At 41.4% G+C, this 14,901-nt stretch overlaps 1 protein-coding gene across 1 annotated transcript; it reads right to left on the bottom strand.

Annotated features, from left to right (window-relative positions):
- Window positions 1-1,353: 1,353 nt before the first annotated feature.
- On the bottom strand, window positions 1,354-11,178 carry LOC129861176 (ataxin-2 homolog). Its single transcript, XM_055932359.1, has 4 exons — window positions 10,800-11,178; window positions 7,597-7,726; window positions 5,709-6,539; window positions 1,354-4,418 (listed from the first exon to the last, which is right to left on the bottom strand). Exons 2-4 carry the CDS (start codon window positions 7,724-7,726, stop codon window positions 3,442-3,444), a joined length of 1,938 nt encoding a protein of 645 aa, XP_055788334.1. The 5' UTR covers window positions 10,800-11,178; the 3' UTR covers window positions 1,354-3,441.
- Window positions 11,179-14,901: the final 3,723 nt, after the last annotated feature.

Genomic DNA, 14,901 nt, shown 5'->3' with positions numbered 1-14,901 from the left:
GCCTACATGTACTTGTAGACTACACACAAAAATACAGGTATACCATGTAATAAAGAATATGCACGAATTTGAGTGCAATCACAGATCAATAAGGGAAATTACTGCAAAATCGTGTATATGTAACTTACAATGCTTTCCTATATTGTCTCAAATTTCAAGCAGCTGAAGAACAAATGCACATGAACAACCAGTAGAGTAATATTACATGTAATTTTATTGAACATTCTGGCTTGTAAGGAACATTTACACGATTTTGCAGGCATTGGTTTCAAGCTATATACCAATTAATTGTATATTACAGCCTGATTAATCAGACTAACCATCATTCAGCTTCATCTGGATTATATGTTTTTTTACATCTCATGTGCAGCTCACCTGCTGCAAAACAATTGCCCTCTGGGACAAATAAAATGTAAACTTGAAGACTGTCTCAATTATAGATACATCATGATATTAGTTTGTGCCATTAGGGATATGGTCTCTCACATCACATGGTTCTTGTGTTGAGGGCGTTCAGCATCTCTGCTACTTTGAAAAAACTCAGCGCCACAAATGTTAACCTATTCATTCCATGTTACATTGTTATAAAGTCTAACATTTCAAGGTAAAATGTTTACTTAATTACATTTATGTTTTGATGTTGTAATATTGTGGTATACTCTCTCCTACAATAAATTTGGCAAATTCTCATATTAAAAACACAGATTCTATGAAAGGAATAGAACTACCTGCCTTCTAGGCTTATATGAATTTGAGTGCAATACAATTCATGGGAAGATAACCATTTGCAGGTGTTTCTATTTAGTCATTTCACTTAACATATTGTTAGCTGGTCTACTTTAGAACTCAACAGGCATTCTACACACCATATCATTGTGCAAAACATCATTGACCTTTTATAAGGACTATCCCAATCCAGCGGCAAAAAAGCTGCCCTTTAGGAGAAAATAAGTTACACAAGACTAAACATATTCTGTAGTCTTCAGATTGCCAGCTTCATTTCATGATAAAATGGGCACATTCAGGAAAAGCATAATAATAATTTAAAACACTGTGTTGCTTTCTAAAGAGAAAAATAACATTTGTTCCCAAGAACAGGATGTATGAACAGCTTCCTCATTAAGCCATTTCATTGAATGTGCCCCATGTTATCATCTTTATTGTCAAACTCTTTCAACACGATAACCCTTATTTTCTCGCAATTCCTAATATTTTTCCACAGCTTTCACAGCACAACTACTTAATTATTCTAATTCAATACCGCAGACTAAGGATGGCTCAAGGACCCAATGGGATGTACCCTGGAATCATTAAAGCGCAAATGGTGTCTGGAAAGAATGCGGCTACAGGAAGTGATGCTGAGTTGAGAGGGTGTCATTTAATACACAATAAAAATACCCAGACAAATGAAATTGTATGTAGTGCCATGTACTACAATAACAATATTACATTATAGTGACAGAAACCACATTTTCTCCTTCACACTGGAACTGCACGCAGTAGGCGGTTTATTATATGGACCTGTTCTAATTTTATTGTAATCAATTTGGCATATAATGATTGTACACAAACTCTATTGACATTGAATGGTTTTTGTACAAACATAGTTCTCGGTGGCCATCTTTCAGCCTTTCCTATTGTAGCAGGTGGTCATCCGCATCTCGGAAGTGATGTCAATCTCCTCTCAATTATTTCACAACAAAGAAAATGTCCAACTTTCATACTGAAATAACAGATTATTTTGATAACCAACGATACAATATATTCACAAAAACACTGATTAGACCAGGTTATGTAGCCTAGAAATAAAAACTGTAAAGGGAACTAGCATGCACGCAAGCGCTAGTGTATTTATGGCCCCCTCTGGAGTTGGGACACAGAGCTAATAGCTTTATAGGGAAGGGTGGGTGATATTAAATTAAAGTAAACATGGACCAGAATTATTATTTTTTACTTCTAACCCCCAATTTTGTGATATCTAAATTGGTAGTTCCAGTCTTTTCCCATCGCTGCAACTCCCGTATGGAGATGGACTCAGTAGAGGTGAAGGTCGAGAGACATACGTCCTCCGAAATACGACCCTGCCAAGACGCACTGTTTGACACACTGCTCGCTTAGCCCGGAAGCCAGCCGCACCAATATGTCGGAGGAAACTGGCAACCAAGTCAGCCCTGCCCGTCACAAGGAGTCGCTAAAGCGTGATGGGACAAGGACATCCCGGCCGACCAAACCCTCACCTAACACAGACAACGTTGGGCCAAACGTGCACCGCCTCATGGGTCTCCCAGTCACGGCTGGATCGAACCCGGGTCTGTAGTGACGCAGTGCCTTAGACTGCTGCGCCACTCGGGAGGCCGCTAGGATATATATTTACCTATATCAGTGAGCAGCTGATCAGATGTCTGAATGTTGAGAAACACCGCTAGATGCAGTTTTCTTGGTAACTTGTTTGGTAAACAGTGATTAATGAAGTACAGTTGCCATGTCCTCCCATTTCCATTTGAAATGTATGAAAAGTCACACACACCACTGAAAGCAGTGTCTTCTCAAAAACGTATTTGACAAGAAACATGCATAGCCCGTCTTCAAACACTTGCACCATGGGAAACACGAGTCTTAGTTCTTAGAAAGATGTATACAAAAAAATTATTTTCCAGTGTAACTCAACATCATTTGAAGTGCTTAAGCCTGTGATAACTTTACAGGTTTGACATACACACCAATAACTACACATTTACCTCATATTTTCTTGACAGTGCAAGTTTAATTTGGTCAATACACAGGTTTACCATGTCATATCCCCCCCATCAACCCCCTCACCACACAAGACCCAGGAGTATTGTAATGTACTCTGCCACAACTCTAAACAGATGGAAAGATTCTTGAAGGTAAAAAAACAAAAACAACCAGATGTTTGTCAAACCGAGCTTCAAGCCTCCTATCAATTTGCCTTCATGTGATCTGCTGTTAGATCAAATCAATATGGAATTAGTTTAAAAAAAATGTATTTTTGAGAGCAACAATAAGTCAGATGCCTGAAAGAATTTCACAACATGCAAATCTTATGAACATTGATAGACTTTTTGAGATTTAACAGGTGAGGAGGAAAGGGGAAACATGTAAGTTTAAAGGCTAAGGTACTGAAAAACACTGTACTGTTTCTCTGATCACCATCTATATGCCACAGGAGGCGGATCACAAGAGGGAACCAAACAGAAAATGTAAATGGTTGGGGGGGGCAGATTACTCTGTTTAATTATATTTCATTACATTTGACAACTGCTTGTACTCCTTTCCTAGGCTGAGAATGATTACTATACAGTACATCAGATCAAATCATGAAAGCTTACTCGCCAAGAGTGTAGCACTGCAAATGGAAGTGGAGACTGCGGATCCGTACATAACATGCTCGTCGAACATCTCATTACAAAATCATGGGCATTAATATGGAGTTGGTCCCCCCTTTGCTGCTATAACAGCCTCCACTCTTCTGGGAAGGCTTTCCACTAGATGCTGGAACATTGCTGTGGGGACTTGTTTCCATTCAGCCACAAGAGCATTAGTGAGGTCAGGCACTGATGCTGGGCGATTAGGCCTGGCTCGCAGTCGGCGTTCCAATTCATCCCAAAGGTGTTCGATGGGGTTGAGGTCAGGGCTCTGTGCAGGCCAGTCAAGTTCTTCCACACCGAGCTCAACAAACCATTTCTGTATGGACCTCACTTTGTGCACGGGGGCATTGTCATGCTGAAACAGGAAAGGGCCTTCCCCAAACTGTTGCCACAAAGTTGGAAGCACAGAATCGTCTAGAATGTCATTGTATGCTGTAGCATTAAGATTTCCCTTCACTGGAACTAAGGGGCCTAGCCCGAACCATGAAAAACAGCCCCAGACCATTATTCCTCCTCCACCAAACTTTACAGTTGGCCCTATGCACTCAGGCAGGTAGCGTTCTCCTGGCATCCGCCAAACCCATATTCGTCCGTCGGACTGCCAGATGGTGAAGCGTGATTCATCACTCCAGAGAACACGTTTCCACTGCTCCAGAGTCCAATGGCGGCGAGCTTTACACCACTCCAGCCGACGCTTGGCATTGCGCATTGTGATCTTAGGCTTGTGTGCAGCTGAGGAGACCCTAGGAGGGGTTGCTGCCTTAGCTGAAGATGTGGAAACTACAGGGGGAGGTGCCGACATTGAGTGTGGAGGCTCAGGCAGTGCAGACTCCCTCGCTAAGGTTGTCATTTCATGGTGCTGGACCATTGGCTGCTTGGAGCGCTGGCAGTAGTCACTGGTGGGCCCCATGGGAGGTCCATGGAGCTTGGGAGGGTAGCTGTCGCTTTTAGGCAGCCGCTGGGCGACAGACGCCCTCTCCATCCCATTGTAGCCTTTATCCACATCTTTAAACGCTTCACTCATCCGCCCTAGGGAACACAAAACAGTCAGACCATTAGAAATGACAAGAACAAAACACAGCAGCGGCAAGGCAATTCAAAGGAGGGAATCTGAAGAGCAGATGGAGCTTTTATAAAACACCTTGTCGACAATCTTCTGCATGCCAGCGTTCCACTTCAGTGAGATGACAATAAATATATTGCCTGTTGTAACAGCTTTTGTCGGTAGAAGGAGAGGAGGACCAAAGCGCAGCGTGGTATGTATCCATATTTATTAAAATACTTCAATACGAACAAAACAATAAACAAACGAAAACCCAACGAAGCTACAGTCCCGAACTAGAGAACATGGAAAACATGAACGCACGAACAGGAACAATCACCCACAAACCAACAGTGAAAACAGGCTACCTTAATATGGTTCCCAATCAGAGACAATGACAAACACCTGCCTCTGACTGAGAACCATATTAGGCCAAACAACAAACCCAACATAGAAACACAAAACATAGAATGCCCACCCAGCTCACGTCCTGACCAACACTAAAACAAGAAAACACAAAAGAACTATGGGTAGAACGTGACACCTGTATCATTACCTGTATCAAGGGCCAGGAGTTTTTCTCTATGTATTGTGGTGCACACTAAATTGAGGTGAGCCACACCCGACTACAGTGGTTGAGAATCAGGAAATATGTGAAGTGAGATTTACAACATGATTTCTCTCAGGAAATACAGGCCAGGGTCCAAACCAGGAAACCAGTAAGGTTCTCTGACATGGAGAGCTAACTACAGTCAAACAGGAACAATGAATGACCTATAGATAAGCCTACATCTCAAACCACTGCAAGAGGTGACTTTCCTAAACTTTTTGGGACTTGTCCATACTGTAACCTGTGTTAGAAGGAATCCAGTTGACACATTCTTATTCCTCTCCACAAAAAATGTCATCTCGTCAGAAAATGTCCCTTATCAAGCTGAGATGACGGAATATGCAAACACGGTTTCAGTTCTGTCATGGAAACAGTTTACAGTGTTGACATTAAAAAAATCTGCTTAGAAAATGAAATTACTGACAGCCGAGACACTGATTAGTAAATTAGCAGATAAGGCCTAATTTAAAGAAAGTTGAGTCATTGAAAAGAAAAATTGCTTTGAAACAGGAATTTCAAACTCTTGTGATACAGTATCTGTAGAAACAGCGCCATGTATCTAGCGACCACAGAAATATGAAAATGAAACACTTCTTCTGTGCTATAAAAATAGAAGGGGTTAGGTTACTCAGAAGACTTGAAACCTGTGTAAATATGTGCATCTCACCTTGCATGACAGCCGGCATCGCTACAGAACCACCATGGGGACTCCTCTCCCTGGTCTGGCTCTGGGGCGATCCACTATCCGCCATTGTCGAGGGTGACATCATGGAGACAGAAGACACCGCCATGGGGAGAGGGCTGCCTGTGCCCCCCCGGCCCATCTGGTGGTGCTGGGGACTTCCCCGTGGAGGGGTGAAATTCTGGGAGGTAGGGGGCATCATCTGAGCCTGAGGTTGTGGAGCGGGAAGAGGTGGGTGCTGGGGCTGGTAGTAGGGAATCCCGTTGGATACCATGCTGTAGTGCTGAGGTTGCTGCTGCTGGTGGTGTTGCTGTGTCTGTTGGTGAGGGGGTGGCTGTGGAGGCTGCTGCTGGTGATGCTGTGAGGGCGCAATCCCAGGGTGTACCTGGCACTGGTAGGCCCCGTACACGCTGTGCGAGTTATACCCTACTGCCATGGATGCACTGCTCTGCTGTTGTCCCGGGTTAACCCTGTTCCAGTACTGGCCCCCTGTAAGAGTCATGTTTGGTGGGGGCGGCTGACGGGACCCAGGCATGCCCCCATTCAGCAGGTACTGTCCGTGACCCTGGAAATGCTGCTGGCTCTGTTGCTGCATCACCCCAGTGGGAGGCTGCTTCTGGTGCATGCCATGCCCAGGAGACAAGCTCATGGCTGGGCTGTACTGTGGCTGTCCTCCCCACAGGTAGTCGTAGCCCATGCTACTCTGGTGGTGGTGGTTGCTCATATGAGGGTATGGGGCTGTTGGTGGGTGGGAGCCAGGCACACTGGACCCAATTACAGTAGTGCTGCCATTCACATTCATTTCACCGTTCATATCTGCAAAGGTGGTCAGGGACAAGAGTAAGGGAAGATGGGTCAGATCATTTTTCAGTGTGTTCAATTCACACATCATCCACAGGTCATGCATACTGGACAATCATAAATTGTCTAGCAAATTTGAGGTGTGAGGTTACATTAATTAATTGCTTATGCACCAAAAACCTGCTCTAGAGTTAGATACAATCTCCTGCTCATTATAAGGGGTGAAAAGACTGGGGCAGAGCGATATTCATTTAAATCAGTTATTGACATACACCGAACAAAAATGTAAAACGCAACATGCAATAATTTTACTGAGTTACAGTTCATAGGACATCAGTCAACTGACAAATTCATTAGGCCCTAATCTGTCGATTTAACATGAGTGGGATAAGTCCCACCCACTCGGGAGCCAGGCCCAGCCAATCAGAGTTAGTTTTTCCCTACAAAAGGGCTTTATTACAGACAGAAATACGCCTCAGTTTCATCAGCTGTCCGGTGGGCTGGTCTCAGAAATCCTGCAGGTAATGAAGCCGGATGTGGTGGTCCTGGGCTGGCGTGGTTACACATGGTCTGCGGTTGTGAGGCCAGTTGGATATACTGCCAAATTCTCTAAAACGGCTTATGTTAGAAAAATTAACATAATTTTATCTAGCAACAGCTCTGGTGGACATTCCTGCAGTCAGCATGCCAATTGCTGGCTTCCTCAAAACTTCAGACATCTGTCGCATTGTGTTTTGTTACAAAACTGCACATTTTTGAGTGGCCCTTTATAGTCCTCAGCACAAGGTGCACCTGTGCAATGAACACACTGTTTAACCATCTTCTTGATATGCCACACCTGGCAGGTAGATTGATTATATTGGAAAAGGATAAATGCTGCCTAACAGGCATGTAAACAAAAATAGTACACAACATTTGAGAGAAATACGATTTTAGTGTGTATGGAACATTTCTGGGATATTTTATTTCAGCTCATGAAACATGGGACCAACACTTTACATAGTGTTTATATTTTTGTTCACTTTAGAAATAGTGAGGCAGAGTAACCACAGAAAATTGGGTCTGTACTCACTCTTCTCCTGCTGAGGGAAACTCATGGAGGACCCGTTAGTATAGACAGAATCCCCTGAGGAGAGTTTCAGTCCTGAGTTAACAGACACAGAGGAGTGGGTGCCGTAGTTGAAATGGTTGTTCGCCTCCATCTGAAAAACAGGTAGCAAAGACCACAAGCCATGAAGAGAAACAATAAATATTTAAGGAAAAAAATATTTGACCCTGAACATAAAATACAATTCACAGAAATTCCCTGCAGCTGTCTCATAATAGTCTATTCTTACAAGCAGAATACACATGCAATGGATGGTTTCCATGAATAAAATAAGTGAGCAGTATAAACTAAACAAATACTGTGATTTTTTTTTGGAATAAAATAATAAAATTGCTAGCAAAAACTAAAAACAATAATGCACACAGGAGGCACTCAAAATCCCAAAACACCTCACGGCCATCGAAAAAAAATAACATGTTAAATTAAGTGCTTAATAAAATTAACCCGTACCCTGATGAAGACAGCTTGCCTGTCGAAACGTTGGTAAATTAAATATTTTTGCATCTGAGCGCCTAGAGTGTGCGGCTCTCCTTTATTTTTAACTTTTCTACTCCGCTAGCCAGCACCTCGCCTAAATAGGTGTGCGTTTCTTTTTCTTCTAGATTGTTCTTATTAATATTATAGCATATTGGATGACTGTGGATAGGCTAGGTTGTAGCACCCTCATGATGGGTAAAGGGAAAATAAGAGTATCATGTTTTAGCCTAATCCTATCGCTATTACATTGAACTGGGGGAATGGAATACCTAACAGCGATAGGATTAGGCTACTACATGATACTCTTATTTGCCCTATACCCATCATGAGGTTGCTACAACCTAACCTATGAATGAAAGTTTACAACGTAGGCACACACAGGTCGAGAGAAATATTTTGGACAGTGACACATTCAATACCATTTTGCACACTTTTGCCTGCATCTAGCTGATCTAGGGTGTAATCATTAGTCCATCAGTTGCAAACAACAGTTTATATAGGACAAATTCAGGTGTTTATCCCTGTGTCGTTCCATTTGCTTCCGTTTAAGAAACGTTTTTCAACAGAACCGGCGGAATGAACACACCCCTGATCATGCGTAAACACAGTCCATAGTAGCCACACTGTATTCCTTCTCGCATCCATGCGCTCTCCTCCTCTCACCTTTCCCCTTTGCTTGTGGACTTCAATGAACAACACTTCAGCTGTGTGTGACCAGGCAAAAAAAAACATTCCAAGCCAAACCATATATCATAACTGCTACACACAGCCTACATCGTTGTCACCATATTAGCTAAAGTAACAGTCAACATAGCTAATAGAACTGATGCATTAGTAAACGCGCTAAAATTATGCAGTAACGTTACAGTATACAGTCAGTGAGCAGTGTAGCACTTACACCGGCGGGCCCTGGTGGCAATACATTTGTGAATCTGCATCTCTCGGTTTGAGAAGCGTGTTTGAGTAGGCTGAACTAGCTAGCTACATTTCCTAGCTAAGTATGAGAAACTGAAGAAAAAAATAACAAAGTCTCTTTCTCTCTCCCTTGCTTCTTCATTTTGGAAGAAATTAATTAGTTAAACTATTGTTTTTCTCTCTTCGAGTCAACTACTAACCACATTTTATGCACTGCAGTGCTAGCTAGCTGTGGCTTATGCATTCAGTACTAGATTCATTCACTGATCCTTTGATTGGGTGGCGGGAAAAAAGTCAGTTCATGCTGCAAGAGCTCTGATCACTCGGAGGACGTCTTCCGGAAGTTGTCATAATTACTGTGTAAGTCTATGGAAGGGGGTGAGAACCATGGGCCTCCCCAGAGGAGAACGGAAACTAGCTATCCCCCCAGCTACACCATGACGCTACCACTACAGAGTGCTGTTGATGCTACTGTAGACCTTCATTGCAAAACAGTGGGTTTTAATGAATTATTTGGTGACGTGAATATATTTAGTATAGTTTTATCTAAAAAAAAAAAAAAGTTTAAATGTTTTACAATTTTTATGAAATTCACTGATGAAGATGGTCCTCCTTCCTCCTCATATTTAACTGCGTTTTTCAACATCCATCCCACGATAAACGCATATTAGCTTGAAGCAGCGAACATTAGCTAGTTGAAAACATTGGTTTCATTAAGCTATAACGTTACTAGCAAGCTAGATCGCCACAAATCTTAGCCATATCACAAATATATTATAATTGCAATTAGAAAACAGACAACTTCCGTAGTTATTCATGTATTACCTACTTTCTAACGACAGAAATTTTGATTCGGTTGTCATTGCTTACTAGCAAGGCTGTCTGCTACACGTGACCATGCGCTGTTGCTGATAGCGCCCCTCTGCATAGACCTGAATCTCTCATCCAATACTCAACTAGTCAGCAAACTAGCTATAGCAGTCTTTCATTATTTCATGTTTAAATTAGCTCCTTATTTAACTTGTCACATTGAAGTTGATTGTTTGCTAGCTAGCTAGACCATCCCGCTATCCAGTTGCTTATCAAAACTGTCAATAACAAAAACAAAAAAGGCTAAACGTCAGGGCTTGTTGTGTAATTTAATTAAAAGGTGGCACGAGCCGTTGCATAGCTAAACATGTTTAGTTTTGTTATTGTCCATTTCTTGATTAGCTAGCTAAATTAGCTTTCATTCAAAACTCGCCACCCGATGGTTAACTTCATTTCCAACTAACGTTAGGCCTATCTAGCGTTATCTAGTTAGAATCTGATATCGTTCCAACGTTACTGTACACTGCAACAAAAACAATCCAACAATGAGTTCGTTAGGTGAGATGTAACTACATTTAACACAATCGGGTTAAAATTAAGTTGCCCATAGTTTCAACATATCATTCGACACCTCTAGGCCCTTATAAGATAATGCTAAATTCAAGGTTATTGACAATAATTAACAGAAGTTCACTACAACGCAGTGTAAAACTAGTTTATAATAGTCACAGCAGGTCTGTGCTCTTTAAACTTTTGCGATGATAGCTAGTTAATGAAACACGTGGAGAGTAACAACATTAGTCGTCCTGGAGTATCGTTTAAGTTTCTGAACATTTTTTATGTGTTTTTTGTTAGTTAGTTAATAAACGCACATTGTTTTCGCTGAGTTATTGTGAGACCGCATCACCCTCCCTCACACACACACATCAAAAATTTGACAGAAAATGTAATAAAAACTGACTAACCTTGTAATCCTAGGATTTCAAAGGCACTGATGTGGTTGAAGTAGGTACAGGTGACGTAAATAAACAGGTATTCGCTAACCTTCGGGTTTCAAATGAGCAAACATGGCTTGTGTTCTATCGCAGCCATGATCACAGAAGATAAATACATCGAGCCGAAAGAAGAAGTGAATGGGTGCGCCGACGGATAAATGAAGATAGTTCACTCAGGCCGTTTACTATTGAAAATAATGATCAGTTCCGGTCGACTTAACGGGGTGGGTCTCCCATAGACACCAATGCAATAGCAGTTGTGTTTGGTCTACTTAGGTCATTGACTGTCATTTGACAAAAAATAAATAAAACAGCGAATGGGTTGTCTCGCTTCCTCTTCCGTCTCTGGAGTTTACACGCTGAGGGCAGCCAGGAGAGCTCTGGGTCCTAGCACCGGAATAGTCCATATTAGGAGAATTGTCATCTGACGTAGGCAACAATACAAAACCTAGATTGCTGATACGATGTAAATCAAATCAAATTGTATTGCTCACATACAGGTTTAGCAGATGTTATTGTGGGCGAAGCGAAATGCGTGTGTTTCTAGCTCCAACAGTGTAGTAATATCTAACAATTTCACAACAATTCACACAAATCTAAAGTAAAGGAACGGAATTAAGAATATATAAATATTTGGATGAGCAATGTCGGAGCGGCATAGACTAAAATACAGTAAATAGAATACAGGATATATACATATAAGATGAGTAATGCAAATGATGTAAACATTATTAAAGTGACTAGTGTTCCATTATTAAAGTGTCCAGTGATTTCAAGTCTATGTATATAGGGCAGCAGCCTCTGAAGGTGCTAGGGATTGCTATTTAACAGATGGCATTGAGATAGAAGCTGTTTTTCAGTCTCTCGGTCCCAGATTGATGCAGCTGTTCTGACCTCGCATTCTGGATGATAGCAGGGTGAGCAGGCAGTGGCTGGTGTGGTTGAATTGGCCATCAAAAGACTTTGTAGCCACCGGTCAGCCATATTGACACTCTCCAGTAGGAGCAGTCTTCCATAAGAATTAATTAAATTATACAGGACAAAACTCTACATTACCAGTCCAAAATTTGGACACACCTACTAATTTTTTACAATTTTCTACATTGTAGAACAATAGGGAAGACATCAAAACTATGAAATAGCACATATGGATTCATGTAGTAACCAAAAAAGTGTTAAACAAATATATTTTATACTTTAATATTTTATACTTTATTCTTCAAAGTAGCCACAATTTGCCTTGATGACAGCTTTGCACATTCTTGGCATTCTCTCAACCAGTTTCACCTGGAATGCTTTTCCAACAGTCTTGAAGGAGTTCCCACATAAGCTAAGCACTTGTTGGCTGCTTTTTCTTCACTCTGTGGTCCAACTCATCCCAAACTATCTCAATTGGGTTGAGGTCAGGTGATTGTGGAGGCCAGGTCATCTGATGCAGCACTCCATCACTCTCCTTCTTGGTCAAATAGCCCTTACACAGCCTGGAGGTGTGTTTGGTCATTGTCCTGTTGAAAAACAAATGATAGTCCCACTAAGCGCAAATCAGATGGGATGGCGTATCGCTGCAGAATGCTGTGATACACATGCTGGTTATGTGTGCTTTGAATTATAAATAAATCACAGTGTCACCAGCAAAGCACCCCCACACCATCACACCTCCCCCATGCTTCACGGTGGGAACCCCACATGCAGAGATCATCCGTTCACATACTCTGCGTCTAACAAAGACACAGCGATTGGAACCCCAAAAAATCTAAATTGGACTCATGAGACCAAAGGACAGATTTCCACCGGTCTAATGTCCATTGCTCGTGTTTCTTGGACCAAGTAAATCTCTTATTTTTGGTGTCCAAAAAGCAATTTGACCATGAAAGCCTGATTCACAGTCTCCTCTGAACAGTTGATGTTGAGATGTGTCTGTTACTTGAACTGTGTGAAGCATTTATTTGGGCTGTAATCTGAGGTACAGTTAACTCTAATAAATTTATCCTCTGCAGCAGAGGTAACACTGGGTGTTCTTTTCCTGTGGCAGTGCTCATGAGAGCCAGTTTCATCATAGCACTTCATGGTTTTTGCGACTGCACTTGAAGAAACTTTCAAAGTTCTTGAAATGTTCTGGATTGACTGACCTTCATGACTTAAAGTAATGATGGACTGTTGTTTCTGCTTATTTGGGCTGTTCTTGCCATAATATGGACTTGGTCTTTTACCAAATAGGGCTATCCTATACCACCCTTACCTTGTCACAACACAACAGATTGGCTCAAACACATAAAGATGGAAAGAAATTCCACAAATTAACTTTTAACAAGGCACACGTTAATTGAAATGCATTTCAGGTGACTACCTCATGAAGCTGGTTGAGTAAATGCCAAGAGTGTGCAAGGGTGACTACTTTGAAGAATCTCAAATTTAAAACATTTACTAGTCTCTCTGACTATGAGAAACATTCTCTGGTCTTATGAAACCAAGATTGAACTCTTTGGCCTGAATGCCAAGCATCACGTCTGGAGGAAACCTGGCACCATCCCTATGGTGAAGCATGGTGGTGGCAGCATCATGTTGTGGGGATGTTTTTCAGCGGCAGAGACTGGGAAACTAGTCAGGAAAAGATGAACGGAGCAAAGTACTGAAAGATCCTGGATGAAAACCTGCTCCAAGGTTCACCTTCCAACAGGACAACAACCCTAAGCACACAGCCAAGACATTGCATGAGTGGCTTCGAGACAAGTCCCTGAATGAGTAGCCCAGCCAGAGCCCAGACTTGAATGTGATCGAACATCTCTGGAGACCTGAAAATAGCTGTGCAGCGAAGCTCCCTGTCCAACCTGACAGAGCTTGAGAGGATCTGCAGAGAAGAATGGGAGAAACTCCCCAAATACAGCTTGTAGCTTCATACCCAATTAGACTCGAGGCTGTAATCGCTACCAAAAGCTCTTCAACAAAGTACTGAGTAAAGGGTTTGAATACTTATGTAATTGTGATATTTCACTTATTTTTTTATAAATTAGAAAACATTTCAAAAAACCTGTTTCTACTTTGTCATTATGGGGTATTGTGTGTAGATTGATGAGGAAAATACAAAACAATTTAATCAATTTTAGAATAAGGCTGTAATGTAAAATGTGGAAAAAGGTATCTGAATACTTTCAAATGCATTGTAAATAATTGGATGTAGGGCCTACCTGTACTTTAAACTACACACAAAAATCCAGATATGAATGTTAGTGTAGTTACAGATGAATAGGGGAAATGACTGCAAAATCATGTAAATGTATCTTACAATACTTTACTGTATATATTTTGTCTCAAATTTCAAGCAGCTGAAGAACAGACCACATAGACAACCGGAAGAGTAAGTTTAAATGTAATTTTATTTAACATTCTGGCTTGTAAGGAACATTTACACTATTTTGCAGGCATTAGTTTCAGGCTGTACATACCAATTAATTATGTATTACAGCCTGATTAATCGACTAACCATCATTCAGCTCCATCTGGATTTTATGTTTATGTCTCATGTGATCACCTGTCTCGCAGTTCCTAATCATTTTGCACTATTTAATTATTCTCATTCAATACCGAAGAGAAAGGCCGGCTCAAGGACCCAATGGGATGTCTCCTGGAATCATTACAGCGCAAAAGGTGTCTGGTCATAATGCTGCTACAGGAAGTTATGCTGAGATATCGCTGAGTTGGGAGGGTGACGTTTAATTCCTAAACATTAACAAAAATTCCCAGACAAATGAAATGGTATGTAGTGCCATGTACTACATTAACAATATTCCATTATAGTGACAGAAACCAATTTTCCCACAGTAACTATGATATGGCCCAGTTCAAATGTCATTTGTACAAATTTTCGTTGGCCATATTTTAGCCTTGCCTATGTCCTATGGTAGCAAGTGGTCATCTGCATCTCGGTCAGTGATGTCCTTCTCCTCTCGATTTCACAACAAAGAACATTTCCAACTTTTCATACTGAAAGAACATATTTTGATAACCAACGGTACAATATATCCTCAAACGTTGCTTAGACCAGGTTATGTAGCCTATAAATAAAAGTAAAGGG

The sequence above is a fragment of the Salvelinus fontinalis genome, chromosome 8 (assembly GCF_029448725.1).
Source record: "Salvelinus fontinalis isolate EN_2023a chromosome 8, ASM2944872v1, whole genome shotgun sequence".
Taxonomy (NCBI): domain Eukaryota; kingdom Metazoa; phylum Chordata; class Actinopteri; order Salmoniformes; family Salmonidae; genus Salvelinus; species Salvelinus fontinalis.
The sequence above is the reverse complement of the archived record's forward strand: the minus strand, read 5'-3'. Positions and strand labels throughout refer to the sequence as shown.

Excerpts from the sequence above, each read along its gene's own strand:
- LOC129861176 (XM_055932359.1), bottom strand. The coding sequence starts at position 7,726 with ATGGAGGCGAACAACCATTTCAACTACGGCACCCACTCCTCTGTGTCT. Across the intron at positions 6,540-7,596 it reads TTTCCCTCAGCAGGAGAAGA|ATATGAACGGTGAAATGAAT; the intron begins GTGAGTACAGAC and ends CCACCTTTGCAG. Across the intron at positions 4,419-5,708 it reads GATGCCGGCTGTCATGCAAG|GGCGGATGAGTGAAGCGTTT; the intron begins GTGAGATGCACA and ends TGTGTTCCCTAG.